The sequence below is a fragment of the Lynx rufus genome, unplaced genomic scaffold (assembly GCF_022079265.1).
Source record: "Lynx rufus isolate CCGP_SWC_20201006 ecotype Redwood Valley unplaced genomic scaffold, mLynRuf1.p SCAF_2, whole genome shotgun sequence".
NCBI lineage: Eukaryota > Metazoa > Chordata > Mammalia > Carnivora > Felidae > Lynx > Lynx rufus.
Genome location: NW_025814834.1, coordinates 182,927,480 through 182,949,493, shown reverse-complemented (window position 1 = coordinate 182,949,493; position 22,014 = coordinate 182,927,480). Strand labels below are relative to the sequence as shown.

Below are 22,014 nucleotides of genomic sequence, written 5' to 3'. Positions count from 1 at the left end.
CCTTGGCCAGAGTGTGGCATGTTCTAACTAGGTGTTCTTGTCTCCTTGTCAAATGATTCCTGATGCTATTCTATTTCCAGTAGAACTGAAGCTTTGCAGAACTCTATGGTCAATAGACATGCATATGGGTGTTTGTACTGATCATCTGGGTTCATCACACACACTTGCCCAAAAAATTTCGTAACAGCAGAGCACAAGGGGCAGGACTTGGTGTAAGCAGGTTAGATTCCCAGTGCTGGCACTGTGCTGTTTACTACAAATGCTTTATGCTGAAGGGTGGGGGTGGGAAATGGTGTCAGCCAGCTCCTTTGTCCCTATAGAGGGAAGTCTGTGCTTGCTGCTCTCAGGGAAGCCCTCCCAGAAGAGCAAATAATTTCCCCTCATCTGTCTCAAGCGTTTTTCAGATTGTTGTTTCCACACTCTCTCCAGGTTGCTTGACTGTCTGGAACACCACAGGGCACTTTGGGCTTTATCCCAGCCAAGTCTGCTGACTTTTAAAACTCCCAACATTAGGGACCTGCAGTGGTGGGGACCTACCCTGGTCTTCTGGGGAAGGGTCTCCTCACACTGGGATTCATACAGGTTTGACCAAGAAGGGCAGTCATGACAGAGTGCAGGGGTGTGGGATTTGGAATAAAGGAAGGTACACAGTCAGTGTCTGGATTAGCCATCCTCAGCAAATGTGTCTCTGCCTATGCTGAGGGTCAGGGGAGTGAAATGGCACCTGCCTGCTGTTTTGTCCCTGGAGAGGCAATGCCACCTCTCATGGATGGGCTCCAAGAAGAGGCAACAATCTCCCCCTGTGCACCTTAGGCAATCCTGATTGTGCCATCTTTCCCAGGGTTGCTTGTCTGCCTTCCCTATAAGGATAGAGAAACACACCAAGATCTCTATCCCAGCCAATCCCACAGACCTCTAAAACTCCAGTCTTTCAGCCCCACTGATTGCAAAAATTCACGACAATCAGCCCACCTAACTTTCCCAGCCACTGGCTTTGGGGAAGGGTTGTCCTTGCTGTATCCTTGTGCATTCCACCCTCTCTCATCTTACTCTAGGAGCAGGGCTCCCTCCCCTCCACAGCACCCACGATCTATTTCTCCCTAAATCCATGTCTCCACACTTCCTACATTCCTTGATGTGGCCTCTTTTCTCCCTAGAGATGTGCATTTCTAGCAAGTCGTCATGTTGATTTCTTGGATATTCAGAATGATTTGAGAGTTATCTAGCTGTGTTTGAGGAATGAGGCAAGCCTAGGGGTCCTCCTACTGCAACACTCTCTTAGCTCCTCCTACACCAAATTATACTATTTTTATATATTAATAATTAACTATCAGCAAGAGACAATTTTTTATTTTTTTTTATTTTTTATTTTTTTTAAATTTTTTTTTCAACGATTATTTATTTTTGGGACAGAGAGAGACAGAGCATGAACGGGGGAGGGGCAGAGAGAGAGGGAGACACAGAATCGGAAACAGGCTCCAGGCTCTGAGCCATCAGCCCAGAGCCTGACACGGGGCTCGAACTCACGGACTGCGAGATCGTGACCTGGCTGAAGTCGGACGCTTAACCAACTGCGCCACCCAGGCGCCCCAAGAGACAATTTTTTAAAACCCATTTATAATTGCATCAAAAAAAAATAAGATACCTAGGAATAAATTTAGCCAAGGAGGCGAAAGACCACTGAAATTTTAAGATATTGTTGAAAGAATCTGAAGAAGACACAAATAAATATAAGGATATAAATAAAGATACAAATAAATATAAAGATGTTCATGGATTGGATAAATTAATATTATTAAATATTGATTCTACCCAAAGCATCTACAGATTCAATGCAATTCCTATCAAAATTCCAATAACAACTTCACAAAGGTAGAAAATATTTCTGAAATTTATACAGAAACACAAAAGACCACAGAACAGCTAGAATAATTTTACAAAGAGCAAACCTAGAGGTATCATGCTCCCTGATTTCAAACTATACTACAAAGTGCTAGTAACCAAAATACTATGATATTTACATAAAAACAGGTAACATAAATCAATGGAATATAATTGAAAACCCAGAAATAAACCCACACATATATGTTCAATTAGTTTTATGACTAAGGAGGCAGGAATATACAATGGGGGAAGAACAGTCCCTTCAATAGTGCTAGAAAAAAATTGTACAACCATATGGAAAAGAGTAAAACCAGAACACTATTTTATACCATATTCAAAAATTAACTCAAAATGGAATAATGACTTTAAGACCCAAAACCGTAAAACCCCCAGTAGTAAGTTCCTTGACAATGATCTTACTAAAATTTTTTTTTAATCTGACTCCAAACGCAAGGGAAACAAAAGCAAAAATAAACAAGTAGAACTACATGAAACTGCAAAAATTATGGACAATTAAAGAAACTATCAACAAAATGAAAAGTAAGCCTACTGAATGAAAGGAGATATTTGCAGATCATTTATCTGCTAAGGGGATAATAATCACAGAATATTTTTTTAATGTTTACTTATTTTTGACAGAGAGATAAAGAGAGAGAGCACAACTGGGTAAGGGCCAGAAAGAGATGGAGACAGAGAATCCCAAGCAGGATCCACACTGTCAGCACAGAGTTCAACTCGAGGCTCAAACTCACAAACCCTGAGATCATCATCTGAGCCAAAGTGAAGACTTTGACACTTAACCTACTGAGCGAGCCACCCAGGTGCCCCAAGAGGATAATATCCAAAATATATAAAGAACTTATCAACCAGAAAACAGAAAATCTGATTAAAAACTAGTCAGGGGTCCCTCTCTTTTCCTCCCTCTCATATGTTCATCTGTTTTATTTCTTAAATTTCACATGAGTGAAATCATATGGTATTTGTCTGTCTCTGACTGACTTATATCACTTAGCATAATACACTCTAGCTCCAACCATAAGAGACTCTTAAAGATAGATAACAAACTAAGGTTTGAAGGAGTAAGGTGGGTGAGGGATGGGCTAGATAGATGATGGGTATTTTTAAGCACTCTGGCTGGGATGAACACTGGGTGTTATGTGTAAGTGATGGATCACTGAATTCTACTCCCAAAAACAATATTAGAATGCATGTTAACTAACTATAATTTCAATAAAAATTCGAAAAGAAAAAAAAATGGTCAGGTATCTAAATAGACAATTTTCCAGTAAAAACATACAGATGGTCAACAGACTCATGAGAAGATGTTTATCATCAGTAATCATCACGGAAAATCAACTCAAAACCTCAATAAGATATCATATCACACCAGTTAAGATGGCGCAGCATCATGGAGACCCTGACCATTTCTCGTCCCCAAAATGCAACTAGATCAGCACCAAACCACTTTGAGCACCTAGGAAATTGATCTGAAAATTAACACAATGATCTGCATAACTTGAGCCACAGGACTTGCCAGGTATGTGATGCAGAGAGGTGAACTAGGGGAGAGAAAAGTCACAGAGTGTAGGGAGCTGTTTTTGGGGAGAGGGGACAGAGAAAGAGAAAGGGGGAGAGTATGGCACATCAGGATCATGGAAGGAAAGCACGCTCCCAAAAATGGCTAGAGAAAAAGAGAGAAAAAGAGTAAAAACACCTGCAGGGAATTGAAGAATAAATCTGTTCCCTAAAAACATTGACAGGAATAAAGGAGAGGGTTTCAATATGACCAGGATTCTATAAAAAGTGGAGCACAGAGTCTGAAGTTCCAGAGCACAGTGCCTGCCGGTACTCTAGTGAGGAAGTAGGTTGAATCCCCAGGAGCAGGTAGCAGGGCCTGAGGAGTCTGTGTGTCTCACAGGGAGAAGCAGTTCTGCTGCTTAGAGTGCATTTGGTAGAGGCCATATGGCCTCCCCACAGGTAAAGCTTCCAGCGGACCCCAGAGAGCAGCCATGTTTGCTGGTAGTGGGACAAAGACACAAGAGTGAGGTGAAACCTGGCACAGGGTATGTGTTAAGATTTGCCATCATCTCTGAACCTCTGCCACTGTGCAATCATGCAAATGTTCTCTGGGGCAAGCCAGCACCCGGCCATTGCTCAGCTAGACCCTCCCCCATAGAGTCAGCACATGTCCAAGCATCAGGGGATGGGGGAAGGGTGTCTCTGAAGTGTGGAGTTTTGAAACACAACCCCATCTGAGATAAAACTCTGGAGGGAGGTGCTGCCTGGCAGACAGATGGCTTGAACGTGGACAGGGTAGAGGCGGTGAACATGGATAGAAGCCTGAGACAAAGGGTGGGTACTTTATCACCAAACAGTGAGTGCACGAAATATCTGAGCAAGAGACTAGGGAGCTGGGTGAAGTCATTTCCACCGCTCCCATGCAGGTGCATGCCAGCATACTGATTCACCCCAGTAAATTAAGCAGTGCCACCTAGTGGAGAGTGAAGTCATTACACCAAGCCCCACCCAACTATGCCCTCCAAGCACATACAAGACATAAAAAACTCAGTGACTCATTACAAAGGAATAACATCGGAATCATAGGAGTCCTAAAAGATGAAGAAGGAAAAAAGGGACAAAAGCTTTATGGAAGCAAATTATAGTGGAAACCTTTCCTAATCTGGTGAAGAACACAGACCTCAAAATCCAAGAAGCACAGAGAACTCCCATTAGATTCAACAAGAATCAACCATCACCAAGGCATATCATAGTCAAAAGCACAAAATACACTGACAAAGAATTATGAAAGCAGAAAGAGAAAAAAGTCCTTAACCTATAAGAGAAAACAGATCAGGTTTGCAGCAGACCTATCCACAGAAAATTGGCAGACAAGAAAGGAGTGGCAGTATATAATCAACGTGCTGAATCACAAAAATATGCAACCAATAATTCTTTATCCAGCAAGACTGCCTTTCTAAATGGAAGGAGAGATAAAGAGTTTCCCAAACAAAAACGAAAGGAGCTTGTGACCACTAAGCCAGCCTAGCAAGAAATTTTAATGGGGACTCTGAATGGAGAAAAGACAAAATAACACAAAAAGACCAAAAGCAACAAAGACTAGAATGGACCAGAGAACATCACCAGAAACACCAACTCTACAGGTAACACAATGGCACTAAATTCAACCTTTCAGTGCTCACTCTAAATGTCAATGGACTAAACACTCCAATCAAAAGACATGAGGTAACAGAATGGATAAGAAAATAAGACCCACATATATGCTATTGACAAGAGACACATTTTAGACCTAAAGACACGTTCAGATTGAAAGTAAGGGGATCAAGAACCATCTATCATGCTAATGGTCATCAAAAGAAAGCCAGATTAGCCATACTTATCTCAGACAAACTAGATTTTAAAATAAAGACTGTAACAAGAGATGAAGGGCATTATATCATAATTAAGGAGTCTGACCACCAATTAGATCTAAGAATTGTAAATATTTATGCCCTGAAGTGAAGCACCCAAATATATACATCAATTAATCACCAACATAAAGAAAGTCATTGACAATAATACCCTAATAGTAGGAGAATTCAACACCTCACTTACAACATTGGACAGATTATGTAAGCAGAAAATCAACAAGGAAACAATGGCTTTGAATGACACACTGTATCGGATGGAATTACCAGATATATTCATAACATTTCTTCCTAAAGCAGAAGAATACACATTCTTCTTGAGTGTACATGGAATGTTCTCCATAATAGATCACATACTGGGTCACAAATCACCCCTCAACAAGTACAAAAAGATCAATATCATACCTTGAATATTTTCAGACCACTACACTAGGAAACTCAAAATCAACCATAAGACAAAATTTGGAAAGACCATGATACTTGGAGATTAAAGAACATCCTACTAAAGAATGAATGCGTTAACCAAGAAGTTGAAGAGGAAATTAAAAAGTACATGGAAACCAATGAAAATGAAAACACGACAGCCCAAAACCTCTGGGATGCAGCAAAGTCAGTCATAAGAGGGAAGTATATAGCAGTCCAGGCCTTCCTAAAGAAGGAAGAAAGGTTTCAGATACAAAACCTAACCCTACACCTTAAAAAGCTGGAAAAAGAACAACAAAGAAACCCCAAAATCAGCAGAAGAAGGGACATAATAAACATTAGACCAGAAATCACGGATATTAAAAAAAAAACAAAACAAAACACAGTAGAACACATCAGTGAAACCAGGAGATGCTTCCTTGAATTAACAAAATTGATAAACCAGATTATCAACAAAATTGAAAACAAACAAAATTGATAGCCAGATTGATCAAAAGAAAAAGGACCCAAATGAATAAAATCATGAATGAAAGAGGAAAGCTCACAACCAACACTGCAGAAATACAAACAATAATAAGAAAATATTATGAGCAATTATATGCCAACAAATTGGAAGCAATAGAAAATTTGAACAGACACATAACCAGTAACAAAATTGAATGAAATGTTGCTATTCGCAACAACCTGAATGGACCTTGATGGCATTATGCTAAGAGAAATACAAATACCTCATGATTTCACTTATACATGGAATCTAAAAATAAACAAACCAAACCAAAACAAAACCCAGACTCATTAACAGAGTAAACAGATTATTGACTGCTTTGAGGGAGGATTAAATTGGTGAAGAGGATCAAGAAGTACAAACTTCCAGTTATAAAATAAATAAGCTAGAGAGATGTAATTTATAGCATGTGGAATACAGTCAATAATATGGTATTAGCTTTGTATGATGACTGATGGTAACTAGATTTACTATGATCATTTCTCAATGTGAACAAATGTAAAATCACTATTTGCACACCTGAACCCAATATAATATTGTATGTTAATTGTACTCCTCCTACCCACCCCCCCAAAAAAGGATAAAGTCAATTATGTTGAAGGACTAAATCAGATTCTACATGGTATTTCATGCCTTATTAATAACAATAGCTAACATACTGATAATAATATACTATGCACGGTACCAGGCACTTTGTGTTTAATACACATTCAGTCTTTAATTCTTAGAATAACCTTTTAAAGTAGGTTTTATTTCCATTTCAATATATCCAGACCATTTCTCACCAATTTCATTGCCACCAACCTAATTTAAGCCACCATTACCTCTAATATGGATTACTGCAACAGCCTCCTAATAAGTATCTCTGCTTCTACACTTGTCTCTCTTTAGGCCCTTCCCCAGTAAACACTCCAAAATATAAGATCACTCAGGTGACTCCTTCATTCAAAACTTCCATTAGTTCTCCATTTTCTTCAAAGTAAAAGCCAACATCCTTACATATGACATATGCAAAGACCATATGATCTGCCACACCTTCACTTCTACCTCTCTGAACTCATTTCCTACTGTAAACTCTCCCTTACTCCTCTGCTTCAGTCACACAGGCCTGCTTACTGACCCTAGAACTATTTAAGCACAGTCCCACCTCTGAGACTCTAATGCTTCGCTTTGCTTCTCCCAAATTCTTCAGAGCTAACTCTATCTACATTAAGCCTTTGCTCATATCTCACTTTATAAGGGCTCCCCAGCCATCCTATTTAGCATTCAATCTGCCTTTCACCCCATCCCATTACCATCCACTCTTACTACTCTGCCCTACTTTTCTCCCCCATAGCTTCTATAACCTTCTAATGTGCTAAATGACTTATTTTTTGTCTAGTATTTATAACCTTTCTCTTCTCAAAGAATGTAAGTTTTATGAAGGCAAGACCATTATTTTGTTCATGGGTATATCCCAACAACTAACATACCAGCTGATGCATAATATATGTTCAACAACACTTTTTGAGTAAATGATTTTTTCAAATAAGAAAACTGAAACACCAAGGTATGAAGGAATTTGTCAAGATTATACAACTTCTACATGGTGGAGCTGATGATTTAACTCAAATTTGGTTAACTACAAAGCCCATGTTTTTTCTGCTACACCACATTGCCAGTAAAAGTTTATCAAATACACTTTCTTCAGGAAAAATAATGGCATGTTATAATTTTTAAGATAATTACAGATTATGGATGACTATAAAGAGACATGAGACATCACAAAATTAAAAAGAAGTAAATGAAAGAGTCTCAAGAAAGGATGGAGAGTAAGCCGAAAAAAGTAATCATATTGATAGAATTTCAGGAAGAAAGAGTGTTAACTCTTTAACTTCCAACCAGTACAATAATACTTGCTACAAGAACTCAGACATAGTCATCCAGTATCACACAGTAAATTCTTGACTTGTTCATTCAATTAATGAATTCTTCAATTTTATCAGGCACACAGTATTTATTGACCAATGTATCCTCAGTATCTCTGTTTGCATGCCATCAACACTTATAGATAAATGCATTCCTGGAAAGCTGTGTCTATTAAATAACTTTTATTTACATAATTACTTACCTTAGACTGAAATTTGCCTCTATACATTAATTTGAGTTAGGCTTTCTGAATTCATGCAGAAAAATTTCACTCCTTTTCTCCATGAAAGAACTGTAAATACTTAATGATAATCATCATATTCAAGTGAAATTGTCTCTTCTTGAAACTCAACACCTCCAACTCCCTCAACTACTCTTCAAATGTCCTGATCTCCTACTGACTCAGTACCCTGATCACACTTTGGATAAAAGTTCTGGTTTCTCAAGGTCTTATGCCAAGATCTATCCTAATTGACCAACTAAGTATCCTTATCCCTGTTTTATCAAGAAGGCTTTCATTAATAGTATTTTATATCCCACTGTTTGGGCTCTTTTATTTGTAATTTTTGTATTCAGTTCAGTCCCAACTAGCACCTTGACATTGCTTAGGAAGGTAAGTAGAGGAATCATATTTTTGGTGATATGCTAACTATGAATATTTTGAAAATCAAGTGAATGAATTGCAACCTGTCTGGGTGAACCAATAGCTGATGAAGTCTTTAAATATCTTATAGAGAAAGGAAAATCAATTCTTATCAGATACTTTGGGCTATCCTTAACCAAGCCAGTTCTGACAAACTGATGTATTTCCAAGGAGTTTTCCAGCTCCAATATTAATTGCCTTTAACTGAGATCATAAAATTTGTGTTTAACATATTGATCATAAAACAAAGTATATATAAGACAAAAATTATCTGTAAGTTATAATCACGTTCAGCAGACTCCCACAAATTGAATCAAGAACAATCCCCCACACTATAAATAATGAAGAAATATTTCTAGAGTAAGAAAATACTGTGCTCCATTATGCTACTTAAAATGTGGAGAGCAGGTCAGCTATGGACAGAGCTGGAGAACAAATCCAATGTCTATAAGTCAGTCAAACTCACTTTACAGCATACTTTTATAGGATTTGATAACTCAAGAATAAATTAATGTGCTATCTTCCCACCTTTTTTGTCAAGGACTTTTTCCTCATTGCTTTTACACAAACTCTTCTAAAGAAAAGGAAACCAGAATTGAGTCCTACTGCAGACTACCTAAATCTCAAGATGGTACTAGAGTCCCACATCCATGACATTATCTCTGCAGCATAGGCTAGTGGAAATAGGGATACATTTTTCAGACTCTACTTCTTAAAGTTGTATAACTATGGGACAATTATTACCTCTGAGAAATTCTGACTAAAAAAATAGTTTAGGTAACAATGCCTAAACCCACAAGAGCCAAGTATCAGAATCCTCTGAAAGTACATGTTAAAATTGATTAATGTTGGCTTTCTTACTTTCCTAAGCTTTTCCTAGCCCACAATGATCAACTGTACTTAACAGCATTTAATCTCTAAACTAATATTTGTCAACTAGCCATAGACCTCATCATTTTTTTCATATTCTTTGTCCTTAGTTTAGCGGTAATTACTTAATTTTTCACAATATTAAACCTTGTCTTCCCAACTATATTGTGAGCTCACTGAGGACAGAGATACTACCTTATTCATTGATAAATCTCCCATAGTTCCTAAAATAAGGGCATATGTTTCATAATCAGATGATGCAAATAATTTTCACAAAGTATCCAATATCACATAAAACATTTATTTTTGATCTAGAAAGGTTCAAAATCCAGCTATAATAGTTTAGTCAGGGTTCTCCAGGGAAACAGAATCAATAGGGTCTGTGTGTACGTGAGACAGAGAAAGAGAGAGACAGACAGAAAGAGAGAGAGAGAGCTTCCTTTCGGCCGGAACCGCCAACTTCCAGTAATTCGCCAAAATGACCAACACAAAGGGAAAGAGGAGAGGTACTCGCTATATGTTCTCTAGGCCTTTTAGAAAACATGGAGTTGTTCCTTTGGCAACATACATGCGAATCTACAAGAAAGGTGATATTGTGGACATCAAGGGAATGGGCACTGTTCAAAAAGGAATGCCCCACAAATGTTACCACGGCAAAACTGGAAGAGTCTACAATGTTACCCAGCATGCTGTTGGCATTGTTGTAAACAAACAAGTTAAGGGCAAGATTCTTGCTAAGAGAATTAATGTACGTATCGAGCACAATAAGCACTCAAAGAGCCAAGACAGCTTCCTGAAGCGTGTGAAGGAAAATTATCAGAAAAAGAAGGAAGCCAAGGAGAAAGGTACTTGGGTTCAACTGAAGCGCCAGCCTGCCCCACCCAGAGAAGCACACTTTGTGAGAACCAATGGAAAGGAGCCTGAGCTGTTGGAACCCATTCCCTATGAATTCATGGCGTGATAAATGTAAAAAAAATAAAAGACGTCAAGACTGCAAAAATGTTTCTTTTAATTGAGTAGCAGCGTGGTATTGTCTTCCCCAAAGAAGTATTTAAAGCAAACTTTATATCCGAATTCACTGGGGGATGGCTTTACTCAAATTTTGTGGGTTTTGAGGCACCTGGATGACTCAGTTAAGCATCCAACTTTGGGTCAGGTCATGATCTTGCAGTCCATGAGTTTGAGCCCCGTGTCAGGCTCTGTGCTGACAGCTCAGAGCCTGGATCCTGCTTTGGATTCTGTGTCTCCCTCTCTCTCTGCCCTCCCCTGCTTGTGCTCTCTCTAGAGTCTCAAAAATAAACGTTAAAATATGTAAAAAAAAAAAAAAAGAAGAAAAAAAGAAAGAGACAGAGAGAGATTTTAATGAACTGGCTCACAAGACTGTGCAGGTTGGCAAATCTGAAATCTACAGGGTAGATCATCGGGCTTGAAAACTCAGTAAACAGGTAATCTTAGAACTTGACTTCAAAGTAAGACTATAGGCAAAGTTCCTTCTTCTTCAGAGGAGTCAGTCCTTTTGTTCTTAAAACCTTCAACTGGTTGAATAAAGTCTACTCACATGATGGAGTATAATCTGCTTTACTCAAAGTCTATAGATTTAAATATTAATCTCATTTAAAAGATTTATCAATAGGCAAAGATAACAGGAGAGAACCAACGTTTTGGAATTATTTCCCCTTGACTACACACTTAATAGAGACTTTTGATCTGATGAGTATTAGAAAAAACCTTAGGGGCACCTGGGTGGCTCAGTTGGTTGAGCGTCCAACTTCAGCTCAGGTCATGATCTCACAGTTCATGATTTCGAGCCCCACATTGGGCTCTGGGCTGACAGCTCAGAGCCTGGAGCCTGACTCCGATGCTGTGTCTCTCTCTCTGCCCCTACTCTGCTCACACTCTGTCTCTGTCTCTCTCTCTCTCTCTCAAAAATAAATAAACATTAAAAATTTTTGTAAGAAACCTTAGAGTTCATTCTATATAAAAGGAAAATTGGATAGTGTCCAAATGGGAAATGACTTACTTCAGCCTATTACTGTATTAAACCAAGTTGGAGTCAAATTCTGGTTCTCTGATTTCTAACCCAGTCTTATTTCAGATGCTACTCACACAGGCTTGGGCTTCTTTTCATACCCCAATCTTATTTAAATACTGGCATTCATCCTAGAAAATGCTAAACTAACATAAATCAATTATTACAAAAGAAATTTCTAATTTCCCTTTTTCACTCTTTCTTAAATAATCTTTATTTTTCTAAACATAGCTGTTCTTGAGTACATAATTAGCTCTATCTCTCACTCAGCATAGGAAAATCCTCCCAGAATCCATTACTCTGTGAAGTTTAACGAAGAATCTCAGAAAACAGCTTGATTTTGTCAAATGTGATCAGAAGAAAAGAAAAGCCACATCACTCTCCATCCTTATAGCACTGCTTTTAGTCAAGACTTCATTTCTTACCTAATTGTTTTACCTGTTACTTGGGTCTATGCCACTAACCTAGCATCCATATTGCTGCCAGAGTAATCTTTCGAAAATGTAAACCTAACCACACCACTCTCCTCTTTAATTCTGTGCTCAATAGCTCACTCAGCAAAATACTCAAAGCTGTCATTATCTTTATTTCTAGCCTCATCTACCACAATATATCCAATATCCCCCAAACTCCAGCCAGCCAGTCTTGCCAAAAAGTTTACTTTATTCCAAACACTTTACACTAGTTCGTCAGTGTTTTTCACTTGTTCCACTTCTTTAAAATTATCTGAATTTCAAATAAATTAAATTTGGAGGGATATTAATATACTGGATATTATATTGTTTAAAAAAAGATATTTTGGGGAAAAAAGATATTTTGACTTCTGATCAGGATAACTCAGTATCTTCATATTTTATATACTCTTTCTGTTCCAAATATATAGCAATTATAGATATACAACCACAAAGATATACCCAAGTTTAAAAAAATAAGAATATTTCCATGGACCAGAAATGAAAGAAGTCAAGAATGAATATAGGTAGAAGCTATGAACCTATTGGGCTCCAGATTAAGACATAGGGCAAGATGACAGTTTTGTTCTATTAATTAAAGGAAGAGGTCTGTTAGACTGCAGTGGCTCTAATTCTTTAGTAGCCTATTTAAGCAAGTAAAAATCTATGACTGTAATGCATCAAGGTTAATAAATCTAAACTTGAGGACAAACAAAACACAAACAGCCAACTAGGCTTTCCCACTTAGACTATAGCCAATCAAATAATTTTCTTGCTTTGTTTCCGTATGTTCTCCATAAAAATCGTTCTCCTATCTCCTGTCCACGGAGTGTTTCTAACTACTTCTGATTTGGCACTGCCCAGTTAGAATCAATTTTTGCTCAAATCAACCCTTATGATTTTTAATATACCTCAGTTCATCTTTTAACTGTTCTTATGTGGTGAAAGCAATTAAATTGTTTCACCATGGGTGATGGACTAAACTAAGTCTTTCAGTCTAAATCAGACTGTAGGATGGAGTTCAGTGACATGTGAAAGAAAGCTAAGGAACTATTGCTACCTACTGCCTCAGGTCTCAGTAGAAGATAAAAGCAGTCTCCTGTACAGTACAAGTTTTCTTCTACCTTGGTGATCAGATCTTTGATACTCCAGTATCAGTGCTAGACAGAAGCCTCAAAATGCCATCATAATTTTTGGTTTTAATTGGATATCCTGTGAAATCAGAAAGAGGCAAGCAAAAAGGAAGGGGTGAGCACAGTAGGAGAAAAGGAATTAAACAAAACTATTTCCCTCTAAATTTAACTTTATAGACAAAAACAAAAACAAAAACAAATACTAACAAATAAAAACAAAAGAAAAAAAGCTAACAGTGAGGAAGGCAGCTCACAAGTGGATAATCTTTGAAACACATAAGTTTAGGATTTAGAATACTCATTCCCATACAAATAAAGGATTACTTTTATATCACTTCTATTAAACATGATACTTGAGATCATGGACAATGCAGTAAAACAAGAAAAAAAAGCACAAGAATTAGAAAAGAAGAGGCAAAGCTATCCTTATTTGCAAATATATAGCATTTTTATTTACATAGAAAATATGTAAGATTCTATAATTATCAGAATTAGTAAGGCTGTTTGGCATGTTTACTAGATGAAAAAACATCAACATATAAAATTCATCAGCATTTCCATACATTAGTAAAAATAAGTTAAAAATACACCAAAAAAGTATTCATCCAGAATAGCAATAAAAACTATAAAATACTTTTTAAAAATATACTAACAAAAGATTGAGAAACCTCTAGAATAAAATTAAAAAGAGCATTTTTTAAAAAGATCTGAACATATCATATGTTTTCACTCATATGTGGAACTTGAGAAACTTAACAGAAGACCATGTGGGAAGGGAAGGGGAAAAATAGTTTCAAACAGAAAGAGAGGCAAACCATAAGAGACTCTTAAATACAGACAGCAAACAGGTTGATAGGGGCATTAAGGAAGTGGGGAGAATGGGTGATGGGCTTTGAGGAGGGCCCTTGTTAGGATGAACACTGGATGTTGCATGTAAGAGATGAACCACAGGAATCTACCCCCCAAAACCAAGAGCACACTGTACACACTGTATGTTAGCCAATTTTACAATAAATTATATTTAAAAAATAAAATAAAAAATAAAAAGATCTGAAGAAATGGAAACACATACAAGATATGCTTATATTTATAAAATGAAAAACTCAACATGCAAAATAATCTATAATGTCAATGCTACTACAGTCAGAACTACAGCAAAGGTTTTTCCCCCAGAATTTAAAAAGTTTACCCCAAAATTAATATTAAAATATAGATGAAAAACAGGATAATTTTACCCAAAGCATTTTTTTCAAGAATAAGGTAGGAAGACTCAACATAATAGCTATTATGTATTATTTTAGGAATACAGTAATTCATCTACTAAGGCATTACTGCACAGGGACAGTCAAATAAAACAATAGAAAAAAAGTAGATGCAAAATGGACAGGCATATATGAAACTTTATGTGTAACAGAGATGGCATTACAAAATAGGGGAAATGATGAACTATTTACTCAGTAGTGCTGGAAAAATTAACTATGCATATTGGGGAAAATTAGATCCTTATCTCATACTACATGTAAAAATCAATTCCATGTGAATTCAAGCACAAAATACACAAAGAAAACTTTACTTATTTTCAAAATTAACATAATCTTGATTTAGGAAAGTACTCATTTGACAAGACATGAAAAGCATAAACCCAAAAAAAGGCTAGATAAATCTGGTTATATTAGCATTTTGAATTTTTGCTCAAAGGTATTTGCCATAAACAAATATCGAATGTAAAATAGAAGAATGTCAAGACTATCTGAAGAAATCCTTGAAATAGTAAAATAAGTCTAACAATACAATTTTAAATGCAATGTGTAAATGAGAAGGTAATTCACAGAAGAAATCTGAAATACCAATAAATATATGAGAGTTCATAAGGAGACATGTAATTGAAAATGAAAACCACAATGATATACCATATAATATGCATCAGATTGGCAAAAATATAAAAAACCTGACAACACTAAGTACAAAAATAGCAGAGAAATGAGAACTCTGATAAACAACTGATAGCAAGTATATTACAATGACCTAAGTGAGTGCTTTAGCAGTAAACAGAAGATGTTGCTATCTTTTAACTCAGCAATTGCATCTCTAGACATATGGAAAATTTTGGCACATGTAGAATTATTTTAAAAATATACATCTGGGGCACCTGGGTGGCTCAGTCAGTTAAGTGGCTGACTCTTGATTTGGGCTCAGGTCATGATCTCACAGTTCATTAATTTGAGCCCCACATTGGGCTCTGCCTGACAGCCCAGATCCTGCTTGGGATTCTTCTTCTCTCTCTGACCCTCCACCACTTGTGCTCTGTCTCTCAAAATAAAGAAATAAATAAACACACTTAAAAAAAAAAAGAAAAGAGGGACACCTGGGTGGCTCAGTTGGTTGAGTGTCCAAATTCAGCTCAGGTCATGATCTCGCGGTTTGGGGTTTCCAGCCCCACGTCCGGCTCTGCGCTGACAGCTCAGAGTCTGGAGCCTGCATCAGATTCTGTGCCTCCCTCTCTCTCTCTGCCCCTCCCCTGCTCATGCTCTGTCTCTCTCTCTTTCAAAAAAAAAAAAAAAACATTAAAAAAATTTTTTTAGAAAAGAAATTATCCACTAGTGGGAGATTAAAAAAATTAGAGAATAGTCATAATTGAATACTATACAATAGTTAAATTAGCTAAAATTACATGTTTTAACAGGAACAAAACTTATATACCTAACTTGAAGAGCAAATGCAAGCTGGAGAATGATATATACAAAATGATATAAATTGTTTATAACTACAAACGTGTAAGAATAGGTTAAAGGAGTTATGAATATGTCAAAGATAAAATTCAGGAAAACTATTACTTCCGGGAAGGAAGAAAGAGATGTAAAATTACTAATAACAAATGGGGAACTCCCAAAAAACTATGTGAAGCAAGCATGGCAACATTTTAATTTGCAATAAGACTTATTAAAGGATTAAAAATAAGAGATTTATAAATATTGCTATAAAAAGATAGCCACAATATATTAAGCATAAGACATATTAAGTGTATTTTTTAAATTCTTGGCAAGAAAAACAAGTCAAAGTAAGATTAAGTTTAAATATGATATTTTGAAATAAACCCTCCACCCTACTCTTCCATCCTTCTTCATAGGTGAAAATCCTTGTTGCAGAATTTCTTCTGGCCCTGTATCTCTGCAATGTTACTCTATCTGCCTAGAATTCTTCAATTATTTGAGTTAGCTGGAAACTTTATACATCTCCATAAATATTCAGCTGAAATGTCAGCTCTTTTAGATAGCCTTTCTCAATGTTAATAACCCACCCCAATTAGTTTCCTGCTGTAACTCTTAGAACTATGTCCCTACCTCTATCATGTATTTTAATCATCCATTTACATGTCTGTGAGCTCTCATAAGAATCATGTCTGATTCTTTTCCACAACATCAGAAGAACCTAGCACATGCTGGCACATTACAGGCTCTCAGCCAATGCTTATTAATACATGATAAATGAACCAGAACTACTGAAAGAACGTGGCTATCCCTGTCAATCAGTCCTAGCCTGTAGGCATAAAATCCAGATGTCTGGAATCCTGTCATCACAAAGTGTCATTCAAGGGCATACACTAGAGAAATCCATTTATCCCTTCCTCACCTCTTGCCTCATTCTTTGTTGTCCCCAGACTATTCAGGTCATGCCGCCTGCCTCCTGCTCTTCTAAGTACTTCTAAATCAGAGATTTAAAGGCCTCACAAAAGTACCAGAAACCTTCTCATAACAATCCTATCACTTCTCCCAGGTCAGCCTGTACCCTAGAGGTAGCACAGCCTTACAATCTGAAATTTAAGTCAGATGATCTACTCCTGTTTCTGTAAGTGTCGCAGGCTACTTGAATTAGGTGGCACCTCTGGGTTCAAAGACTTCACAGCTAACATGACTGGGATTTCCTGTGTGGAAGAGACCAGTTCTTCTGATACACCAAAACCACATGAAGACTGGTAGTTACAGGGCCACAAAAGCCTCATCTTGGAAGAGCCAGCACTGTTTGCAGCTGTGCTTCTTCATTTCCCACATCATTTGGTCCAACATACTTCACATAATAATAGAATTAGGAATAGCTCACTGTTATATAACACTTATTATGTGATATATTTATATCACATAAATATACACACATACATGCACACATGCATTCAATCTTTACAACAGAACAAATGATGCTGGTTCTATTATCACCCACCTTTTATTAATGAGAAAAGTGAAACACTTTTTTTTAATTTACCCTACGTCACATAGCTTGGAATTAAGTGGTAGGGCTATGTGTACTCTTCCCAAAATGCTATATATTAAGTCAAAAGAATTGTCATTACTTTCAACAGGTTGTATACATACCTAAGCTGTCATTTCTCCCCATATAGAAAGGAAAAATAAAAAGTACAATAAAAAAAGGAGTCTGCAAAATAGAATCATAACATATCAGAACTAGAACAACAGAAATGTTATATACACTTTTAACAAATTAACTAAGGCCCTAAAGGGGAAAGTGGCCTAGCCAAGGTCACATCATGGTGGGAAACCATGCATCATTAGGTCATTAGAATGTTCTTTAACATACCTTACTTTGAAGATCACTTTACTGCTTTTAGTAGGAGACAGTCTTTGATTCCTGTCTTAAAATCTGTCACAGTTTTAGTAAATGTCACTTCAGGTAACTGGACAAGATGTCTCTTTTGATGCAAATCTAGGCATTCAAGTATATTTATTACAAGCTATGTGTCATAGCAAGCTCATGAAGCTGTCTTCTTTCTAAAACTAGCAACCCAATGCTTTATATGTGATGCTAGGATAACTTGAGTTGACAAACTGAAGTAAGTCATTCCAGAGACTTAACCTAGGTATCAAAATATTATATGGAAAAAAACAATTTTTAAAGGTAAAAGATTGTCAAACCACCTGGAAAATTATAGTCAAATAATGAACCTTAATGTGTACAATTATTTAATGGAAGAAATCAAATAAATAAATAAATGGAGAGATATTCATATTCATGGATGAGAAGACAATACTGTCCAGATGATAGTTCCTCTCAAATTAATCTATAGATTCAATGCAATCCTAGTCAAAATCCCAGCAAGCTACTTTCTGGATGTCAACAAACTTATTCTAAAGTTTATATGGAGATGCAGAAGACACAGAATAGCCAACACAATTGAAAGAAAAGGACAAAGTTGGAAGACTTAGATTACTTGACTTCAAAATTTACTATAAAGCTACAGTAATCAACACATTGTGTTACTGACAAGAGTAGACAAACAGATCAATGCAACAGATCAAGGAGTCTGAAAATAGACCTATGGGCAACTAATCTTTGACAAAGGAGCAAAGGGAAAAAAAAACATTGTTTTCCAGCAGTCTTTTCAACAAATGGGTATTGGAACAACTAGACATCCACAGGCAAAAAAATCATTCTAGACAAAGACATTACACTCTTCACTGAAATTAACAAAAAATGGGTTATATACATAAATATAAAACACAAAACTATAAAATTCCTAGAAGATATAATTGGAGAAAACCTAAGTGACATTAGGTATGGTGATGACCTTTTTTTTAATGTTTATTTATTTTTGAGAGATAGAGACAGAGAGTGAGCAGGGAAGGGCAGAGAGAGAGAGGGAGACACACAATCAGAAGCAGACTCCTGGTTCTGAGCTGTCAGCACAGAGCCCGATGCGGGGCTCGAACTCACTAAATGTGAGACCATGACCTGAGCTGAAGTCAGCTGTTTAATCAACTGAGCCACCCAGGCACCCCGGGTATGGTAATGACTTTTAAGATCAATCCATGGCACAAGTCTGAAAGAAAGAACTGATGAACTGGAACTCATTAAAATTAAAAACTTCTGGGGGGAAAAAAAACTTCTCTGCAAAAGACAATGTGAAGAGAATGAAAAGACCAGCAACAGATTGGGAAAAAATATTTGCAAAAGACATGTGATAAAGGACTGTTACCTAAAATATACAAACAACTCTTGAAACTCAACAATAATGAAATGAACAACCTTATTAAAAACTGGGCCAAGAACCTGAACAAACACCTCACCAAAGGTATACAGGTCCCACATAAACATATGAAATGATACAAAAAATCATATGTTATTAGGGATCTGCAAAGTAAAACAATGAGATATTACTACATACCTACTAGAATAACCAAAATCCAGAACACTAACAAGACCAAACACTGCTGAAGATTGGAACAAGGGGAACTCCCATTCACTGCTGGTGGAAATGCAAGGGCATACAGCCACTTCAAAAGACAATTTGGCAGTTTCTTACCCACTCCTCTTACCAAATGATCCAGCAATTACACTCCTTGGTATTTACCCAAAGGAGTTAAAAACTTAACATCCACACAAAAATATGACCGTGAATGTTTATATAGCAGCTTTATTCATAACTGCCCAAACTTGAAAGCAACCAAGACATCCATCAGTACATGAATGGGTTAATAAACTGTAGTACATCCAGACAATGGAATGTTATTCAGCACTAAAATTAAATGCGCTATTAAGTCATGAAAAGACATAGAGAAACCTTAAATGCATACTAATAAATGGAAAAAAGCCAATCTGCAAAGTCTAAATTCTATATGATTCCAACAATGTAACATTCTGGAAAAAACAAAACTATGAAGACAATAAAAAGATCAATGGTTCTCAGGAGCTGAGGAGGGAGGGATGAAAAGACACAAAACAGAGGATTTTTAGGACAGTGAAACTACTTTCTGTAATACTATAATGATGGATACATGTCATTATATATTTGTCCACACCCAGAGAACATACAACACCGAGAGTGAACACTAACAAAAACTATGGATGTTTGGTGATAAATATGTAGCAACATAGGTTTGATTATAACAAATGTACCATTCTGGTGTAGAATTCTGATAGTAAGTGGTATAGAATGAATGTTTGTGTCCCCCAATCCCCTAAATTCCTATGATGAAACTTAATTCCCAATGTGACAGTATTTGGAGATAGAGTTTTGGCGAAGTAACTGGCTCTGTCCTCATGAAGAGAATTAGTGTTCTTATAAAAGAGACCCTACTGAGTTCTCTCATCCCTTCTGCCTTGTGAGGCTACAGCAAAAAGATGGCATCTATGAACCAGCAAGCTGTTCCTCCTTAGACACTATATTCCCTGGTGCTTTGATCTTGGACTTTCTAGCCTCCAGAACTGTGGAAAATGCATTTCTGTTGTTTATACAACATTCAGACTATGGTATTATTATAATAGCAGCCAGAATGAACTAAGACAGAGGCAGAAGTTGTGTATATGTGCACGCAGAAAGTATAGCAGAAATCTCATTGCCTTCTGCTAAACTTTTTTATGAATCTAAAAAACTAATCTAAAAAATTAAGTCTATTAAAAAGCTATCAAGGGGCGCCTGGGTGGCGCAGTCGGTTAAGCGTCCAACTTCAGCCAGGTCACGATCTCCCGGTTCGTGAGTTCGAGCCCCGCGTCAGGCTCTGGGCTGATGGCTCAGAGCCTGGAGCCTGTTTCCGATTCTGTGTCTCCCTCTCTCTCTGCCCCTCCCCCGTTCATGCTCTGTCTCTCTCTGTCCCAAAAAAAATAAATAAACATTGAAAAAAATAAAAATAAAAAAAAAAGCTATCAAAACCCACAGAATTTTATACTACAAAGAGTTTACCTGAATGTATACAAATTTTTAAAAACTCAGAAGATAGGGGAACCCAGGATAGAATACAGAATGAAAAAATAATATGACTATATTAAGAATGCATGACATAACATTGCTGATGAGGCTGGTGCTGACCTAAGCAAAGCTGGAAATGAGAACAGATTATAAGTCTGAAGAAAAAAGAAAATGCACACAGACACTGTACTCTTCTTGGTAAAATTGTTTCCCACGGGGATACAGGTTAACAATTTTGAAACTTCTGTACAAGTATACTTATATTAAACAAATGAGTAAATGGATGGCAGATGGTAGGAGCCAGGTTTCCCTCTGTTGGAGGAGGATACAAGCATGGAGAGAAGACTAAAATAAACCATGTGATACTAAATAAGAATTTAAGACATCAGCATGAACTAATGTTCATCTTAATATAGATATAGATGTACAAATAAAGAAATATAGGTATACATGTGTTAGTATATGTACATTTATTTCTAAGCTCTGTCCACTGATAGGGCCTAGAAGCAATGTGACCCCAGTAAGAAAAGGCATACCCAGCATGCAGATCTTGCTTTGTAATACCATTGTCATATAAAAGGAACCAGGATTTCTTGGAGTAACGGCTGATTCAAGTGTTGGGACAGGAAATATACAAAATGAGCATAGAGTATCTCCTAGTGCCAGAAAATAAGAAGTGCTCAAAAAACAAATGAGGGTAAGTAGAAGGGACACAGGAACCAACTAAAAGAGGTCCCAACAGCCAAAGCAGGAACAATTTGAATACCCAAATAAAGTAGTATTGGATTATAACCCAAAATGTAAACTAAATACCTATAGGTTCACATAGAGATAAATAAATGAATAAACAAATAGGGAGAAGAGACAAATCTCCTATGCAGAATTCCAAATAATTTGTACTTACTCCACCCTAAAGCAGGTAGAGCAAAACTCTCCATTCTTTATGTGTGGGTTGCCCATAGTGACCTTCCAAAGAGTACAGCATAAAATTTTGAGGGGAAACAAGTTACTTTATAGAGAAGAATCTAGACAAACATTAGCTCATT

General features: G+C 36.8%; 2 protein-coding genes across 2 annotated transcripts in view; one reads left to right on the top strand and one right to left on the bottom strand.

Annotated features, from left to right (window-relative positions):
- The window catches only part of AGBL4 (AGBL carboxypeptidase 4), a 1,304,809-nt gene that overhangs the window by 1,207,751 nt on the left and 75,044 nt on the right, over positions 1 to 22,014 (bottom strand). The gene's annotated exons all lie outside the window — the stretch shown is intronic.
- LOC124515871 (60S ribosomal protein L21-like) lies at positions 10,124 to 10,668 on the top strand. The gene has a single exon (XM_047084919.1). It carries the CDS (start codon positions 10,137 to 10,139, stop codon positions 10,617 to 10,619), a length of 483 nt encoding a protein of 160 aa, XP_046940875.1. The 5' UTR covers positions 10,124 to 10,136; the 3' UTR covers positions 10,620 to 10,668.